Below are 17,982 nucleotides of genomic sequence, written 5' to 3'. Positions count from 1 at the left end.
TTCTTAGAAGGTCAACAGTTGTATAGTATCTGCTAATCTGTGTGCCTTTTGTTTCATGGTACACTGGGTCACTGCTTCTTTTGTATTTGGAAAGCTCTGAATGCAGTTCCGGGGGCTGGTTTTTATATTTCTCTTTCACTAGAAGCTGTTGTAGTCAAGATTACAACGTAACATTGCCGTAATGGTAGAAAACAGGGGATATGCCTCTGTTTGAAGTTGATTCACTAGCATGATTATCTTGCCTGCTGTTGTTGAGTGGTTGAAAAAATGCTAAGTGATTATTTAGACCTCTTCCGAAAATACCCTCTAAAGTTGTCCTGTTTAGTTAGCACAGTATATCTGGGAACATGTTGGTGTTAAAAATGGTATAACAGAGTTTTTGGAACAAAGTGTGTGTATATAAATAATTTTTTTTCTAAAAAAAAAAAGCTTGCTTTAGAAGAAAAGACGGTATTGGCATTATAAAACAGTTCTAAAAATACCTATTGATGTAACAGTAGAGGCTACAATTTGTGTTGTAACATTTCACTGCTCTTTATGTTTAGCACTAACAAGTATATTGAAATAAAAGGGAATTCCATTTAAATGTGAGAAATTTTTTTTTTTTACTTGAAGAAGTTGCCCAGACAAGCTGTGGGGTCTCCATCCGTGGAGACGCGCAAAACCCGGGCATGGCCCTGAGCAACCAGCACTAGCTGACCCTGCTTTGAGCAAGGGTGTTGCGCTAAACAGTCTCCGCAGGTCCCTTGCAACCTTAACCATTCTGTGATTCTAAAAATTCGAGGAAAAAGACGTAGCTAATATTTTAAAATACAAGAACTTTAATTATTAGCCTTTAAAATTGATTTGTCTGTGAAGGTGCGCGTGGAGGGGTGAGGGTCTCCTGTGTTTAAAGGCCATCCATTTGCTTTCAGAATGCAGCGAGAAAGTCAGCCTTATTGTTGAGAATCTTACATTTTGATCCTGGTCTATCTGGAAAGATGCACAAGTTTAAAAACTACCAACCTCGCGTATTTCATGCCTGATCATCACTAGTTTTGAATGTATTCCTTGCTTTTTTCAGGTCTTCAAAATAGGTCACTTATTTCAGTGCAAGGAAATACTTCTTTTGGTACAAAGGCAGTTTTTCTTTAGTGTCAAGAGTAGTGGGAAACCTTAATGCATTACTGCATCAGTATAGGTTGCTCAGTGAGGAAACAGTGCTGCATAATCAGACAACAGGAAGGTTTTTAGAGGGCAGTGAGTCTTGTATTGCCTGCTGCAAGATATAATAAATAATTAAGCAAATAGTCATTTTTAAAAAAAGAAACAAACAAACCAACAACCCACACAATATGAGTTCCTTGGCTGCCTGATGTAATTTATAAAAAGTTAGGACAGCTAGGAAAAAAAGTAGTTCTCGGTCAGTTTATCTTTTTAAAGTCTTTTTTTCATTCATATTAAAGTATACACGTAGTATATTCCATCTCTGTGCTAGTGTAGATAAGAGTTTTCCAGCAACGCTGGTTGTATCTGTTTTTTCTTTAGTTCATTGTATGGATTAAAGAAAAGATTTTAGCATGGCCTACATTTTGAAGCAGGTACACTTGGAAAATACAAAGGTGTTTGTTTTGTTTTGTTTTCCCCCAGGATACAGATGAGTTTATCTTGCCCACAGGAGCCAACAAAACTCGAGGCAGATTTGAGCTGGCCTTTTTTACCATTGGAGGATGCTGTATGACAGGTAGGTGGTTGTGTTTTTCACTTTTCCCAGCTGTCCAGGTAACACCTCTGTACTACAGTACTTGACGAGACTGTAAATGTCGTGTTCTGCAATCTAGTCTTACATAAACAGCTATTTGACTTCAGTCTATACGCTGAAGTCTATTCTCAGTAGTTGCTTCTAGTACTGTTCTTTTTGTTCCTTTTTCTTCTTCTTAAAAAGTAATAACTGATATTATGCTAACTAGGGGCAGCATTTGGTGCGCTGAATGGTTTGCGACTTGGCTTGAAGGAGACGCAGAATATGGTGTGGTCAAAACCTAGAAACGTACAGTCAGTCTTTAATCTGGGAAAAAAAAAAAAGTACACCTTAGTGACAGAGTTGTTTCTTCCAGCTTGTACAAAGTTAGATCTGAATATACTGCAAAGATAAATCTATTTTTGTATTTTTGGTGGGGACAAATGAGAGTCGGTGTTTGTCTTCATCAAGTTATGAAGTGCTGTTAGTTACAAGAATGTTCAGTTCAAGTGTTTTGCTTTTCCTTTAGTGACAATTGGTATGTCCTCTGACTTACCTTAAATATTTGTGAATAAATTACTACTCTGATATTTACTAGAAATCTACTTCAAAGTCAAAACAGTGGGTTTATATGTTGAAGTATTCCCAGAAGAAGCATGACTTGGTTTGAGCTATTTTTTGCTGTGATTTATCTGAGAGCGAGTTCTCTCTTCTTTCCCAAACTTTCCAAACCGGGAAGAGATTAAAATGCAGAAGCTGGGCCTGCCTGGATTTGCATTAGGGATGACATTAGGTGCATGCTGCTGAGCAAGTGTTGCATGGTGGAAGTTGTTCTAGCTTACAGTGTCCATGAACACCCATGGCATTCCCGTGTCTTCACCTTACCTGATTGTTTCAAAGAACGCAGTAAAGATAGGAATGCATTTTTTTTCCTGCAGTATGCTTCTCCTTCTAGAATTATTGGTAGTTTAGACATAACTAAAAGAAAAATTAAGTGCCTGTGAAGGAGACATAGGAAAGCAGAGGAGTGAAATAGCTGGAGGAAACCATTTTCACTCTCCCAGAATACTTTGGGAAAAGGAAATTTTAGAGGAGGAATTTAACTTTCCTAGTACAGTTTATACTGGCTCTGCTCCTTTTAAAAATATTGTTTCTGTATTCTTCATCCCCTTCATGACCATCTCTAGAATTAAAGATAGAACCAAAGTATTCCCGACTTAATTATGACTCTTCCGTAATGTTCTAGGTGAACAGAATTGTGTTTCAGGTATTTGGAATGAGCTGAGTCAGACAAAAACATGTTGTTAAGCACGAACTTTGATGGGTCGAGCCCAGCAGGTGGCAGGCAGTGCACATGCTGCTGTTAGTCCTTGCCCTTCAAGGGAAAAGGCCTGTTGAAGGTCATCACCTTGAAACAGTGTATTAAGTTCCATGTTTTCCTAATCAGATGCAGGGAAAAGACTTGCCTAGCTAGATTTCCTTCAAATTTATCCTTAATGTACACAGATAATTTTTTTTTTAAGGAATTTGAATTTTGCTGGTAATCCCCTGTTGAATACCTCACAGTATGTCATGGTTATGAAAATGACGAATTTTCTCATCAATTCAGAATTAATGTAACGTTAACAAAATGGGGGTGGGGGTTGTAATTGGGTGGAGATTGTCAATACCCTAGCCTCTTGGATATTTTTTTCTCGTTTCAAAAATGAAGTTTTCCATTATTGTTTAGTTCATTACCTAACCATATTCAGTAATGGCCTGTGTCTCCTAATGAAAGTTATAAAAAAGGAAAAATAGTGGAAAATGAACTCAAGTCAGAAGGAACATAATGTGTGACACTTTCATTGCGTTAAATGACAAACTAAGTTCCAGTGGTAGTCAGCTGTCCAGAGCAGTACTGTGCCTGTGATAGTGTTACACTGCTGGGAGATAAAGATCAGTCATTTCTTCTGGCTGCTGTTGTCACCGTTCTGGAGGCAGCTGATGCCAAAAAGAAGTGGCACTGTGCTTCCCTGAGAGTGCGCTGAAGATTTGCTTTCCCTCTTTAGTGCTAGTCCGGAAGCATACATACGGAAACACTCAGGGTACTTTACCTTTTGTTGGGTGCCAAGTTTGACAACTGGAAGTGCGAAAGATTGCCTCTTTTCTTCCTGACTTGCTATGGTTTAGATTTGCTTTTGATACCCACCCCATTTGTTCAGGCATCACCATGCTCCCTGACACGTGGTCCCTGTATTGCTTGCACCTTCTAGAAGAGCACTCTAGCTTTCTTGGAGCTCTTTTACCCAGTTAAGTCAGCGTAAGTGTATCAGTCATTCTCAGTAGCTATGTGTAGTCACCGTGTCAGGAACACTTATCAACTACGGTTGGAAAGTCATTTGAAGGAAAGAGATTGGATTCTTGGTAAGGTGCAAGTTTGACTTGAAAAGAGAGAAAGATTTTCTTCAGACTTGACAGGACGAAATATTTGCTTTCAGTATTGCACACATTACTATTTGTAGTATGCGTGGTAGAGCAGATTATGTATCACCAAGCTGTGTGCTTTTCCTTACTGTTCTGTTTTGAAGGGCTTTAGGTTCGTTATTCCAGTTTTATTAATCAAATGTATAGTGTAAACACATTACACCTATCATAAACACTGCCTCAGTGTAAACACAGAGAGCTAAAGTTTTAATATCTTTTTAACTCCTTTATAGAATTCTAAATATGGTGACAAGGCAAGGAGCATTATGGGCTAACACTCTGGGATCTCTGGGTAAGTAAACTCATTATTTTGTAAGAAAAACAGTTTAAAGATGTAACTGTTCGATGGCAAAGTGTATTCTCTAAATATTCATTATGAAATCCATCAGGAAAAACTGCAGGTTTTTTTCTTTTGGACATGAGGGCATTTCAGTAGACATTGAAAAAGAAATTAACTGCTAAAATAGGCTTTGAAGCGTAAGTAGCCAAAAGCCTGTAATGAAAACCCCAAATTCTTAATGTATTACAAACAAGAACTCTAGCTATGGAATAACTGCAAATTATAGGTAATGCTTACTTGTTAATAAGTTCCAGTTAATTTACAATTTATAATTGAATACTTCTGAAATAACTTTAATAACCTAAGAAGAGACTCAGTGGTCATGTGAGCAACTGCCTGATGTCTGTTTCCAGTTGAAGAGTCAACAAAATGGTTATCTGTAGAAGAAATGTCATAGCGAGTACAAAGATTTATCCTTTTATGATGGTAGCTTAGCTAGAAAAATCGCATATGATACCACCCACGTTAAATCTAAATGTTGCTTATAACTAATATGGGTTAGAAAAAAGAGAAAGGAAAATGATCAAAAGCCTGATGTGTGAGAAAACTTCTGTGAACTGAGGTGGGGAGGAGGCGGGGGGGAGGGGCAGGAAATAAAAATCACATCAGTTGCCTCAGAAAAACAACTTCAGATGATTTCGTAAAAGTGTTAATAAGTTCCAGTTAATATACAATTTATAATTAAATACTTCTGAAATAACTTTAATAACCTAAGAAGAGACTCAGTGGTCATGTGAGCAACTGCCTGATGTCTGTTTCCAGTTGAAGAGTCAACAAAATGGTTATCTGTAGAAGAAATGTCATAGCGAGTACAAAGATTTATCCTTTTATGATGGTAGCTTAGCTAGAAAAATCGCATATGATACCACCCACGTTAAATCTAAATGTTGCTTATAACTAACATGGGTTAGAAAAAAGAGAAAGGAAAATGATCAAAAGCCTGATGTGTGAGAAAACTTCTGTGAACTGAGGTGGGGAGGAGGCGGGGGGGAGGGGCAGGAAATAAAAATCACATCAGTTGCCTCAGAAAAACAACTTCAGATGATTTCGTAAAAGTCAGTGGAGTAACTAATGCCCTAGAGAATACAAGCTCTTTGGCTTCTTCCCCCTCCCCCAATCTTAAAAGAGCAAAGGGTGCTCGGTTACTTTGAAAGGTGAAATCCAAAACTGATGCAATTATTTTGAAGGAGTTTAATGATGGAACTCATTGCCCCGTAAAGTGGTAATAGAAGAGAAATTAGCACTATTTAAAACAGAGATTACATCATGTTATAACCCAGTCTGCATATATTTGAATTTTGAAAAATGGATCAAAACACAGGCTGTTGCATTTATTACATTTTGTTTCAGTCTTATTTCTAAAGAGTAGATTAGCTTGCCATTTAACTCGGACATCAGCTTTTGAGGCATAATACAGAGGCCATGGTTAGAGATGGGATTCTGAACTACAGTGAGAATGGCACCTTTCATAAGAGATGCATATTGCCTAGCAAGTTTTACGGTGGGATGTTGTTTTGGTTTGGGTTTTTTTTTTTTCCCCCTTTTCTTATTTTCTGTTCCAAATCTAATCAAAACATGTCTGAAAACCGAGATGCAGGCACACTGCAGTTCAAGGTTCCAGGTTAAGTGACACATTAACAGTTTTTTTCAGCTGTGTTTGAAGAAAGATTACTCAAGAAAGTACTTGTGCATTCCAGTAACAAATTGTTATTTTTCTTATAAAATACGGCCTCCCAAGTCACAGAGCGAAGCAGAAATTGATATTTTGGGATTTGGTATAGCTCTGCCTTGTCCTAGCTACCAGAGAAGTTCCTTTCAAGGAGCTGAAGTATTTTTGCATCTTATTTCACTTGTGCAGCATTTCTGTGCCTCAAAGATTCCTTTTGTCACCGCTGACAATTTTTGTCACTCTGTTCCTGAACAGAGGTAGCAACATCTGTGTTAAACTATTTTTAAATGTGTTGTTGGATTCAGCTCTTCCTTCCCCTCATTGTTAACACTACATGCTACTAGGACAAGGTAAAATACCATTGCTTATGCTGCATGGAGAAAGATGCTACCGTTCAGCATTAATATGGTTGCTTCTGAAGGATTTACATGCTTTTTAGCAGAAGTAAAGATTTCAAATTCTTGGAGGACAAGGGATGAATTAAAGTGGCATGGTGTCTTTATCACTTAAAATGATGACATACTCTGCTGTTCTTTGTCAGCATGAAATATGATTATACATGAGGGGTGAGGATGGGGCTGCCTTCTCCCTTCATCAAAGTGCATAGATTATATATACATCCATCCTAAAAACCCGTGCATTTCTCTTTCTAACCCTTTCCGGGACAGTCTCCAAAGTTCTCCCAAAGCACAAGGCCCTTTGGGGACAAAGTTTTCATATGTAGACAGAGGTGAAGCAGCTGTAAATGTCAAATCCCAAGCAATCTAACGGTCATTTATAAGGGAAATGTAGCCCATTGTACTCCAGCCCTTGACAACACGATCTGAATGCTGCACTTAACTTGCATTTCATCTCGGTCACATGTGGGCAACAATTTTCTCTGCTACCTAGAAAGTGTTGTTGAGTTTCATTTCATGCCATCCACAGAAGACAGTATGAAGCCTGCCAGTACAAAGTTAAACCCTCAAAAGTTTTCTGAACTAGCAAAATGGGCTTAAACTTCAGTCAGTGCTTTATATCACATATTTATTGTGTCTTGAGGCAGTACCAGATGTCATGAAGAACGCTACTTTATAACCAAACTATAGCTAGAGAAAGAAAAATTATCTGTAGAAATAGGTCTGGAAAAAACCACCAAAGACAGGATTTGGCAGAGGATTTCCCCCCCTTTAAATAAACAGAAAATCTGTGCTTCAGGAAGCATAGTCTAAATAGTTACACTGAGCCTGGATCCTAAGCCTTATGTCTCAGAGAATGGGAGTTTTAACTTGAATTTTTTTAATATGTTTTTCTTTCCCAGCTCTACTTTACAGTGCGTTCGGAGTCATCATTGAAAAAACACGAGGTGCAGAAGATGACCTGAACACCATAGCTGCTGGAACCTTGACAGGAATGCTATACAAAAGCACTGGTAGAGTAGCAAAATGTTTCTAGTTTTCCTCTTCTTGTGCTTTATCCCAGTTATCAGGATTCTCATTACTTTTACTAAATACTATCCTGCTCTGAAAATTGGCAGTGTAAAAATGGTACACTAGGAACATAGAACTAGAATGTAGGTTTTTTGCAGCTCCAGGTACTAGCATGTGAATCACTTGTGATAATTTTCACCTTGATGCAGTCACGCTGTGTTCTGTGTATTCCTCCCCCCGCCCGCCCCCCTTCACTTTGGAAGGTAGTTCCCATTTGCCTGCATCCACTCATGGACTTGAGAAACTATTGGTTTTATTCCTGCTACACCTGAAAAACATGGCTAAGAATGAGCTGAGTATGTATTTGATACAATCTAACTATAAATCTGAGTAAACATTTGAGTGTTTATTCAGTGTATAACAGACATAATTTGGCTGTCATGATTATTTTTAGTCCTGTGCAAGTTGGAAAGAATCCACTTTAATTCAGCTGGATTTTTTTTTTTTTGTAAACGCACGTTTTCCTTAAGTACCCTTAGCTGTATGAAAAACAATGTGTGGGTTAGGGGATATTGAACTAATAGGTCTCAGTTATCTGCTAGATGCAATGCAATTAGGTGTCTTTTTTCAGCTAGTTGAAATTATTTTTTATAATGCCAAAAAGGAAAAAGCTTAAATTGATGCTGTTGACTTCTGAGGTTAAGCAACAGTAACTAGAAATACTAAAATGAGATTACCTTCTCTAAGCATAAATGAAACAGTGGTATTCATCCGGTACAATCCTAAATAGAGTGTAAGGCAAAATTACTTTCCAAATAAGCGTTAATAAAAAATTCACTCTCAAGAAAGTGAAAATCAGGAATTCAAATTTAACATGGATCCTTTTTTTTTTTTTCCTTAAGACAAAAGATTTTGGTAAACCAGTTTTACAAATTCAGTCATTAAAGTATGCAGAAAGAAACTAATATATTTATAAAGTTATTACTTAGCTGTTTGTGAAACTGTTGTCTTGTCATAGGACTCTAGTCTTTGTGTAGTGGTCAAAACCAACAATGTTATTTGAGAACAGCATGGATTTAAGGTTAGTTTGCTGATGCATACTGAATTGTTTGCAGAAGAGAGGGTCTGAGCTTCATCAGCAAAACGCCTGTTAACACATATTCCAAACTCAACAATTGGAGGGATCATCTTTTTTATAGGACTACTGGTGCCACAGATTGACATTACCACAGGAAAAAAGTATAAGTTTTAAGTACCTCAGTGAAGGTTTGTCTCTATGATTCACCTGGATTTTACTGAGGAGATAATTCTAGAATTAACCTACGTACTTTCACATATGTAACTGAGCATCAGCATCTTAGAAGTGTTCCTGAAGGCCAGCTTTATATATGGGGCAAAACAGTTTGAGAAGTCTTACTGTCCTGTTGGCCTAGACTAATTGAAACCAGAAATAATTGGCTTGAGCAGCCTTCATAAATACTGGCTTGTGCACTTAACCTTGCAAGAGCACGTAGCTCTCGTAATCAACTGCTTATTTGGGATTTCATGAGTGATATGCCAGATTGCCAACAACAGCTGGATAGGGCAGCAGTATAGAAGTCTTACATTTTCTGTAGGCATTTGTCATTAAGGAGGAGAACTGCCATCTCTACACTCCAGCAGAAGCTTCCCCCTTACCTTTCAGCAGTATAGAGCTGGCATTATGTGTAATCTCTTTTTTTGGCACAGTGCAACCATGGATAACTACTCCAGTCACATGCAGTCATCTGACACTACAAAAAATTTTCCTACCAGAGCACAGTGGGACTTTCGTTTTGTAACGTAAGATCTACGGAGCTAATAGTAGCACTGATAAAGGTGAATGTAGTGAAAAAGTCTGTATTCATTACAGTATTGTATTTCAAGTATGTGTTGTGCATATGAACTGTAGTGCACAGAAACTCAAAAGAAATACTTTTTTCACCATATACAGGAAATTTGAGTGGCACAGTAGACCTTAGAGGTCAAGGATTAGTTCTGGAAGTGAAAAAGATGATATTCACATCTGTTTGAAGAATTTAATTCCAATCTTATTTTCCTTTTTTTCTTTCATGCTCTGTCCCTCTTGCTGCTTCTCCCATGCTTCCTCTCCTGTCACCTTATGCCAGAATGCTCTTCCTAATTCTGCATGGTAAAGCTTCCCTCTAAGTTATGCCTTTACCCAGCATAAATATATATTTACCTAAAAAAATCTTGAATATTTAAACCATATGCAAATGATCAGTTCACATCTGTGACGTGTATCGAGATTGTAATCGTTTCCTGTGTTACACGGAACACCTTGTTGTGTTGGCCTCAAAAAAGGAAAACTTGAAAGCCGTCAGGGACATTTCTGTTATAAATCCCCATATTTTAGTATTGGCTGGAAACTCCCACAAACACGCCATTTCAAATCAAGGCTGTTCTGTAATCCACAAAGGGTGGATACAGAGTTGGAGGCAGTGCTGTTCAAGCACTCGGATTTCCCACTTCCATCATTCCTGTTTTGTAAAGAGATTGGGAATGTATTTAAGAAGAAACTGTATAAAGTATGGCAGGTTTTTTATTATGACTTTCTGGTTCATGTTTAAACATAGCACTATAAAGTATGGCAAGTTTTTTATTATGACTTTCTGGTTCATGTTTAAACATAGCACTGGTGGAGGAGTCGTATCAGCAACCCTGCTGCACTGAAAAATACTCTTGGGTACCCTGCAAAGCCTAGATTCAGTTTCTGAAACAAATGATTAAGCCTTTGCTGAGGGGGATGACTGGACAGGAGAAAAAAAATAGTGGGAAGACTTTTTGAAGGCGAGATTTGTTGCCCCAAACTGGTCCCAGTTTTCACAATTTGTCCTTGTAGAGGTGTTAATCATTACCAAAATGCCAGCAGTCAAACAAAAAAGGCTTTCCAGAATACCCATGTTCTAAAGCCATTGGATTGTGAGTGGTTTTGTGCAAGGCTACTTAACACACAGCTTGTGTGCGAGAAGATTCAAAAGTCTGCAAGTGAGGACTGTGCAAGTTCAGCCCTCCTCTGTTCACTGGAAGTCGCGTTAGTTCCTGAAAGTTCCCCACCGCAAGTGACTAAAGCAGTTAAGTCCCCAAGACTTCTGATAGTCCTTCTTGGAGTGAGTCAGAGACTGTTAACTTGACGTTATAAACCAAGTGTTAGCTGGAATCAGTCTCGGCATACTGTATGGCTTAGGTTAACAGATGTTGAATTCAGTTTGAAAGTAAAACTAATTTGAGGAACTTCGAAGCAGCCCACTAGTTGATCCCTTTGACCAAAGTGATCTCTAGTTTTCACATTTGTTTGAAATGAAATTTAATACTAAGATTACTTACTAGATTTCAGCCCAGATGTAGCAATGTGAGTACGGTATTAACTTGTTACACTAGACTTGCAACTTCATGGAAGCTGCGTTTTGAGCTCACAGCTTAAACTGAATGTTCTGAGTAGAAGTTGAGTGACAGATGAAGGAAGACCCTTTGTGTTCCTCTGCCAGTGGCGTATGTAGTAGAAATGATGTTGCAACTTAGTCAATCCTGTTTGAGTTTTGCTAAAAGGGAGCCTGATATCCTAAGTCCATGAGGATGGCTTTTCCATTTAGTAAGATACCATTCTTTATTCTTCAACTTCAAGCAAAAGCAGAAATTATGATCTGTTATGCCAAGTTTTTTCTGATAAAAGTTACTAAGCACAAATACTAACATATCTTAAAACAAACATTTTAGCCCTCTTGCATGCGTTTTCAACCTCTTTTCTAAATCAAGCCTCTTTAGTTTGTTTTCTCATAATTGTATTAGTCTCTGAAAGTAGCAAAAATCAAAAAGATGATTGTCATTGTGCACTGTGTCACTAATATTCCCTCCCACCGTGAAAATGCATGTGGTTCCAGTCATCATGTCACAAAGGTACAGCTGGCTGAGGATCTTGCACTCCTCCTCAAGCACGCAGGATTGATCACTCGGGAAAAAAGATACGGAGCTAGGTGGGACTTTGGTCTGACCCAGCGTGACCACCATTAATTTCTCATTGAAATTCCTGACAGAGACTTCAGTAAGCAAAAAAGGTTAAACAACCTTTACCTCTTATCTGAGGGTTACACAGGTTGTAGATATTCTGTTTCTTAGTATTTTTTTTCTTCCTCTTGAGGTTAGGGAAAACAGGAACAAAAGTAAAGTAATGCTTCGGACAAACTAAATTATTTTGTTTACTCTAGTTCTGTGCAGTAGGAACCCGATACTAGATAGAGCGTCTCACGCTTTTTGCACAATAGATGCTACATATTTTGGTGTAAAATGGTGTGCATCTGAAGGGAAGGGAATTGCATGCTAGCAATAGCAGAAGAGAGTAGTTATCATTTTAAGACCTCAGAACACAACCCTGAAAAGTCAATACATTATGAATTAATTAAGAAGGGCTAAATGTTTTATTGCTAGCAGTAAAGTCTGGCCAGAGCTAAAGATCGGTTTTGTGACATTCAGTGGGTAGGAACTCAGGGCAGTTGTGTTAGCTAATTGCCTCTTGAGCTATAAAGCCTCTTCCCTTTAGGCTCAATCTGTGTTTTCCTTTGGGCCAGACAGGGTTGTTTTTTTTCTTGTTTCTGTTTGGTGGGGAGGGGGAAGGAGGAGCTTTCTGCAGACTGCTGCAGGTATGGCCCTGGGATATCTTAATTTTCTGCATTATTTGGAGAAAAGCAAGTAAAGGCTTTGCTGCTGAACTTTGAAGTTCAGAGCTGTCAGGCATTTTAGAAATTAAGAACCTCTGTTAAAACCTGCTTTTAACATAACAAGTCTATAGGACTATTAATCAAATGGTGTTTAGTGAAAGGATTTTGTTTCAGGTCTGAAATAAGAAAGAGATAAGGGCAAACTACAAGCAGGCACTACAAGTAATAGCTTGTTGAGGCTTTCTTTGTTACTTGAGGGCTAATGTCTAAGAATATGTGTGGCCACTGAAAGCAGTGCTGCCTTCTGCCCAGCTCTGCTAAGCAGAAACAGTGATCTAAGTTCTCGGCGCTGCAGGGATTTGCAGGGTTCTTGCTGCCATTTACAGTAGCTGAGGTAGTCTCCTGGCAGTCAGGTGCTGCTGCTTTCACTCAGTATGAAAACAGGGAATTTTAATAGCCTTTGCAGAGTAATTTCAACAGCTTTAATACTTCCAAACTTGTAAATTAAATTGTAAACTCTTACTGTTTTTCTAATTTAGCCTTCACACCACAGTAACTACAGGAAATTTTCCCTGTTTCAAGCTTTGTTGTTTCTGTATTTTAACCACAATACTGTCTTAGCTGCAGCAGTATGAAAGTGGAACATGCTTTTCTGAAATGCATCTTGTTTCCAGAAAGAAGTTTATCAGTTTCCTCAGTAGTTTCTGTACCCACAGACTTTGCCCACGCTTACAAGATTTCATAAAATTACCTCCGTGGAGCGGCAGGAAGAATCTGTTTGAATTTTCTATTGACATAGGACCACCCACAGATGTTCAAACAAATGTCTGCCTGATGGTTCAGAGGGTCTGGTTAGCTACCACCGTGCTTGAATTTGGAACAAAACTGAGGTTGCCTTGTGCATTTGAAAAGTCAAGCCCTTTAAGCTATTTAAAAATGTTTTTGTTCCTGGAGGCCCTAAAGGAAGAGAAACTGTTTGCATTCTGAATATCTGAGAGGGAGAGATTGGAAGACAGAAAACTAATTACAACTTAACTATTACACTTCTTTTGTTTGGCATCAATATGTGGGTCTGCGTTTTCACTTAAGGTATTTCTAATGTTTGCTGTTGGATGGTTCTTGCTTTAAACACCCCAGGAACTATCCCAGTATAGTGGAGTAACACATTCTGAAAATAGAGACAGTAAGGTCTTAAATGGAAGATTTTGTCCTCATGTTATGCAATATAGATAATGGTTTTACCTACTATGTGAGTCAAATTCAGTGTTGGGCGTAGATCACGCTATGAAGAAATGCAAAGCTACGCTATTAGAATGCTGTATGTCATTGCATAGTGTACTCTGCAGCCTATTTTAAATGCATGGAAGAGGGACAGTATAGTGAAAGTGTGCAGCAGCTAAAGCCAGACAGAGAACTAAATTCTCATTTAGAGAGCATCAGATGTGTCTTTGGAAACCCATAGCAGCTTCTCAACTATTGTGCAAGTTGCCTGATCTCAAAACACCTGCTCTCAGAAATGGCTGTCAGCTGGAACTTTAAGTTATCTTACTCAGACATGCAAGATTAGAGGCTTATGACCACATTTCTAGCAGGGTTTGTCAAGGCAGACTTGGTATCAGAGGCTTGCAGAGAGTGATTGCAGAGGAGGGGTGGGAACGTGTTCTATCATGCAAACACAGCTGGGATGGGAGTGGAGAATTTTATTTTTTTTTAAACAAGGTAATCTTCTCAGGGGGTTTAACATTTCCTGCCCAGCAACTGAGCTGCATTCTGCAGTGCATTACTGTTTGATGTCTACCACAGACCTGGAGGTATTTACTCAAATGCAAGTGTAACCAGTTAGGGAAAGGAAAGTTTTTTCTCTCCCTTTTTTTGTGATTACTGTGGATAATTCAGAAACCAGGTGCAACTGCTACAAAACAAATTACTGGTAAAATTTTGTAGCAGAGGTGTAGGGAATCCAGTAAGAAATGTTTCTTATGTGTTTTGCTATTGGATTTTTTCTAAGTCAGTAATGCACCTATACCAACTGCACAAGTTTAGTTCCTGTTCGTCAAACAGACTTCCACTGAAACATCTTTAGGCCCAGTGGTTGACACTTTGTAAGTGAATTCATAGCTGCCATCCTTACCTGGCTGACCTCAGCACACGAAAATATGACAACATTATTTTGTTTTGGGAGCAGTACGTCTTAGCAGCACTGTGTCCAAGTCTGCATGGATGCTGGAAAGTAGCTCAGCTATCCAAATTAAAGAAGATACCTTGTACAATCCTAACTTCCCAGAATCTGGAACCAGGCTTGATCAGCCTTCAACCTACCTTTCTTCCATAGGAAGAATAGGATTTTAAGGGGAAAGGAGGAATTGAACCTGGGGGCTGAGGGAGGAGTCTACGGGAATAGTCATAGCTCTGTACTGCGTTGCGTTCTATGAGGATGTTCCCCGTTTCATGCATTTCCCTGTACACCAGAACGGTTAGGAGCCCTCTTTGGGGGCTTCTTCTGTGAGCAATTGCTTCCTAGTATAAACAGCAGAAAATCAAGCTCTCTGATGTTTTATTCATTTTTCCCAAAAGTAACAGTATAAACAGCAGAAAATCAAGCTCTCTGTTTTATTCATTTTTCCCAAAAGTAATGAGGAGTTAGTATTTTTACAGATTATCTCAAATATTTGTTTTGCACAAAGTGTCCTTTAAATTTCACCTGTGGCTTTTTGCCAGAAACTGCTTGCACATGGTTGGTTCTGTGTACCCAGCTGCAACCCCTTTATGTGAAAAGCTTTTTGTGCAACAAGTTCAGGATGAATTATCAAAAACAGAAGTCTACATTTGCATTCCTAAATCCTGATTTAGGCATGTAGGTACATAGTCAGTATGGCTTTCCTTAGAGCTGTTGAGTTCTCAACAGTGAATTCGGTTAGGCTTATATCCCAAAAAACCCTTGAATCGTCACAGCTGGTCTGGCAATGAAATTTCTAGAATCTATGGCTAGAGATGACCTCTAGTACCGAGTCCAACTTCTGCTATCACTTCTGCAGCTTCTTGGTTTCACTACGTGCCTGGGCAACATGAGTAGGTTTAATAACTCCAGTGAAATCCATTTGATCTTGCAGCACAGGTAATGCAGTCTCAGTCTAGCTGACGCCGACAGCTTCTTGCCCCACTACAAGCCTAAGTGCAATTCTGTCAGACAACTTTATGACTCATAATGGAAAAAAAATAATAATCACTGATTATTGAGATGCATTTCTTTTCAAGTTTGAGGAACCTGAATTCCACTGTCAGTTTTACCAACAAAGCAGGCAGGTTTTACCTAGCTGTAAGTGGAAAGTGGCCTTGTCCTATATACTGTACACATTATCTAACTTGCTTCAGCTGGGATTGTTAAACATTGCAGAATCAAACTCAGTGAAGTTTTCCTAGTATTGAGGGTCATACTCTCAGGTGTTCCTGTGCATTTATAGTACATTTCGGGAGCTTTACCAAGGCACTTTCTACTAGCAAGGAATAGAAACATTCTGCTGTGTAGTAAAAGCAACAGAAGTCTCTACTTCTGCCTCTGTACACCCTGACCCTCATATGGGTGGAATGGAGTTGTGATGCCATCCGAGTCCTAGCTCCAGACAGGTGTGCTTGCTGCTGGTACTAGCCAAGCTTGCCCTGTATTTTTACCTTCGCAACTTGCAGAATCTTCAAGTCTTGAGTGAGCAGTAAAAATTAAAAAAAAAAAAAAATTTTTTAATCACCTGTGACTCAATTTTTGCTATTGCAAGATGATAATTCTGAAAATTAATAATAGTAAGAATAAAGAAAGTTGTTCAATGTATGCCCTAGTAAATTCTTGCCAGTTGATCCCTTTCTTCTACTTCTTGATTTTTTTCAAAAGGCTTTAAAATTCCAAAGACACAAAAGCTGTGCTAAGTTCCATGTGATGGCCCTCATGAATCTCTGGCACCCGAGGTCATGTCCACATCAGCTGATGTTGTGTTCACTTATTTCTCTCCTGCCCTTTCTTCTTCCCCCAAATCTAGTTACTGTAACTAACTGATGAATGTGATTATTATTCCTCATCTGAAATCCTAAACGGAGGCGTTCTTAAAGCAGGAAGAGATTGTATCTGTCTGTAAACACCTGTGTGGTGGACAGATGGAATAGATAAAGTAGAACTTGGGAAAAGCCAGCTTTGCTTTGAGTGTTCTGTAGTGGTTCACTCAGGCAGTAGTGCTAACATAGTTTGGGAGAAAGTCATGCCAGCAGAATTAGCATCAGGATCAGGAACGACCTTTCTTGAGCCTGGCAGCAGGTTTGAGGGGTGGGTAGAATTAGCACAGGCACCCCTTCTGGAAAGTTACTCAAAAAAGAAAAACAGTGTTTCATTAAGATGCCTCTGGATTTGAACAGCTTCTTGGAAGCTGCTGTAGCTGACCGTTTCCTCGGATGTAACTTTAATGAGTTTTAATCTGTTTTTCTTTTTCAGGTGGAGTGCGTGGGATAGCACGAGGTGGTATTGCAGGTCTGACGCTTACTGGCCTCTACGCTCTCTATAACAACTGGGAGCACATGAAGGGCTCCATAGCCCGGCAGTCCCTCTGAGCAGGGCAGCCAGCGCTGGACGGAGGACACGCTTGCATAGTCACCAATCAAATCAGTTGCGAGATCTGTCTGGTGCCCCTTCCTATTTTATTTACAATTAGTGTGAAACTGAAGGAAGCTATGCTGGGAGGAACCTCTTGACACCATGTAGCTGGACTGGCCCTTTCGTTCCCGCCAGCCAGTCGCTGGAGAGGCAGCAATATTTGTTGGACCTGCAAGTGAGCAGAGTGGCCACCAAGATAGAGTCTCCCTGACACGCTCACAGGCTAGCCCTGGGCCAGAGCTACGAGGCATGCTCAAGTCCCATAGCTGTACCTGCTGCGCTACCAGGTTTGTTCGGTTGCGTGTACTACAGCGACAGCGCTGCGTAATAAAGTCTGTGTCCATAGAGCTATTCACTGCAGTCTTTCAACGTGCATCACCCGGCCAGCTGGAGCCAGCGGGAGCCTTACGTAGCGACTGGCACAGGGCAAGGCTTGTTATTCTGGCAGCGCAGGATAAGCTGTAAAAAGGGACATCATCATTAATAAAAAGGGTGGTACTTACACAATGCCGTTTCTATGCTTTGCTGTTCCTACTGCTGATAAGACAAAAAAGTGCCGCATCCAGGGACTCTTATTTACAGTTTCCTTTTGAAGGACCGATGTGATAAAATCCTGGGGGAGTTAGTGGGTGAGGGGAAGTGAACTAAGAGGCTGATTGTCTCCTGATGGGAGGCGATGGTGAGGCATACCAGGGCTTGACTCCACTCCCTTATTTGCTCTAATAAATAAGGAACTGGTTGTTTCTAGATGAGGTACAGTTGCTGTTGCAGAACAGCTGCCAGTGGATTATCAAAACACTTGCGTGCTCCAGGATCTCAGAACTTGTTTAGCCAACAGTTAGAAACCAAGCAGTATAAATACTCCTCTCATTGCCTATTACAGGATTTTTAATTAGTGACAAGCTTTTTTCCCCCAGGTGATGTTTGTAGGTTATTGGCAGAATGAAGAGAAGGTGTGATGAACCTACACCTTCTCCAGTGTTAAAATTAAACCACATACCAAGTATTGTTTGCACATAAATTAAACAGTAAGTTGTGAATTAGTTCAGTAATT

The 17,982-nt window shown here is 39.4% G+C and overlaps 1 protein-coding gene across 1 annotated transcript in view; it reads left to right on the top strand.

Moving 5' to 3' along the window:
* Positions 1-17,435, top strand: part of TIMM23 (translocase of inner mitochondrial membrane 23) — an 18,920-nt gene extending 1,485 nt beyond the window's left edge. The window contains exons 2-6 of the mRNA XM_009272628.1: positions 1,630-1,723; positions 1,950-2,034; positions 4,417-4,475; positions 7,493-7,603; positions 16,770-17,435. Coding sequence (XP_009270903.1) covers positions 1,630-1,723; positions 1,950-2,034; positions 4,417-4,475; positions 7,493-7,603; positions 16,770-16,885 — 465 coding nt within the window. The 3' untranslated portion in view covers positions 16,886-17,435. The remainder of the gene's footprint in view (positions 1-1,629; positions 1,724-1,949; positions 2,035-4,416; positions 4,476-7,492; positions 7,604-16,769) is intronic.
* The last annotated feature ends 547 nt before the right edge of the window (positions 17,436-17,982 follow it).

This window comes from Aptenodytes forsteri, unplaced genomic scaffold, assembly GCF_000699145.1.
Source record: "Aptenodytes forsteri isolate BGI_AS27 unplaced genomic scaffold, ASM69914v1 Scaffold106, whole genome shotgun sequence".
In the NCBI taxonomy this organism is placed as follows: domain Eukaryota; kingdom Metazoa; phylum Chordata; class Aves; order Sphenisciformes; family Spheniscidae; genus Aptenodytes; species Aptenodytes forsteri.
This window is presented reverse-complemented; position numbering and strand designations above follow the sequence as displayed.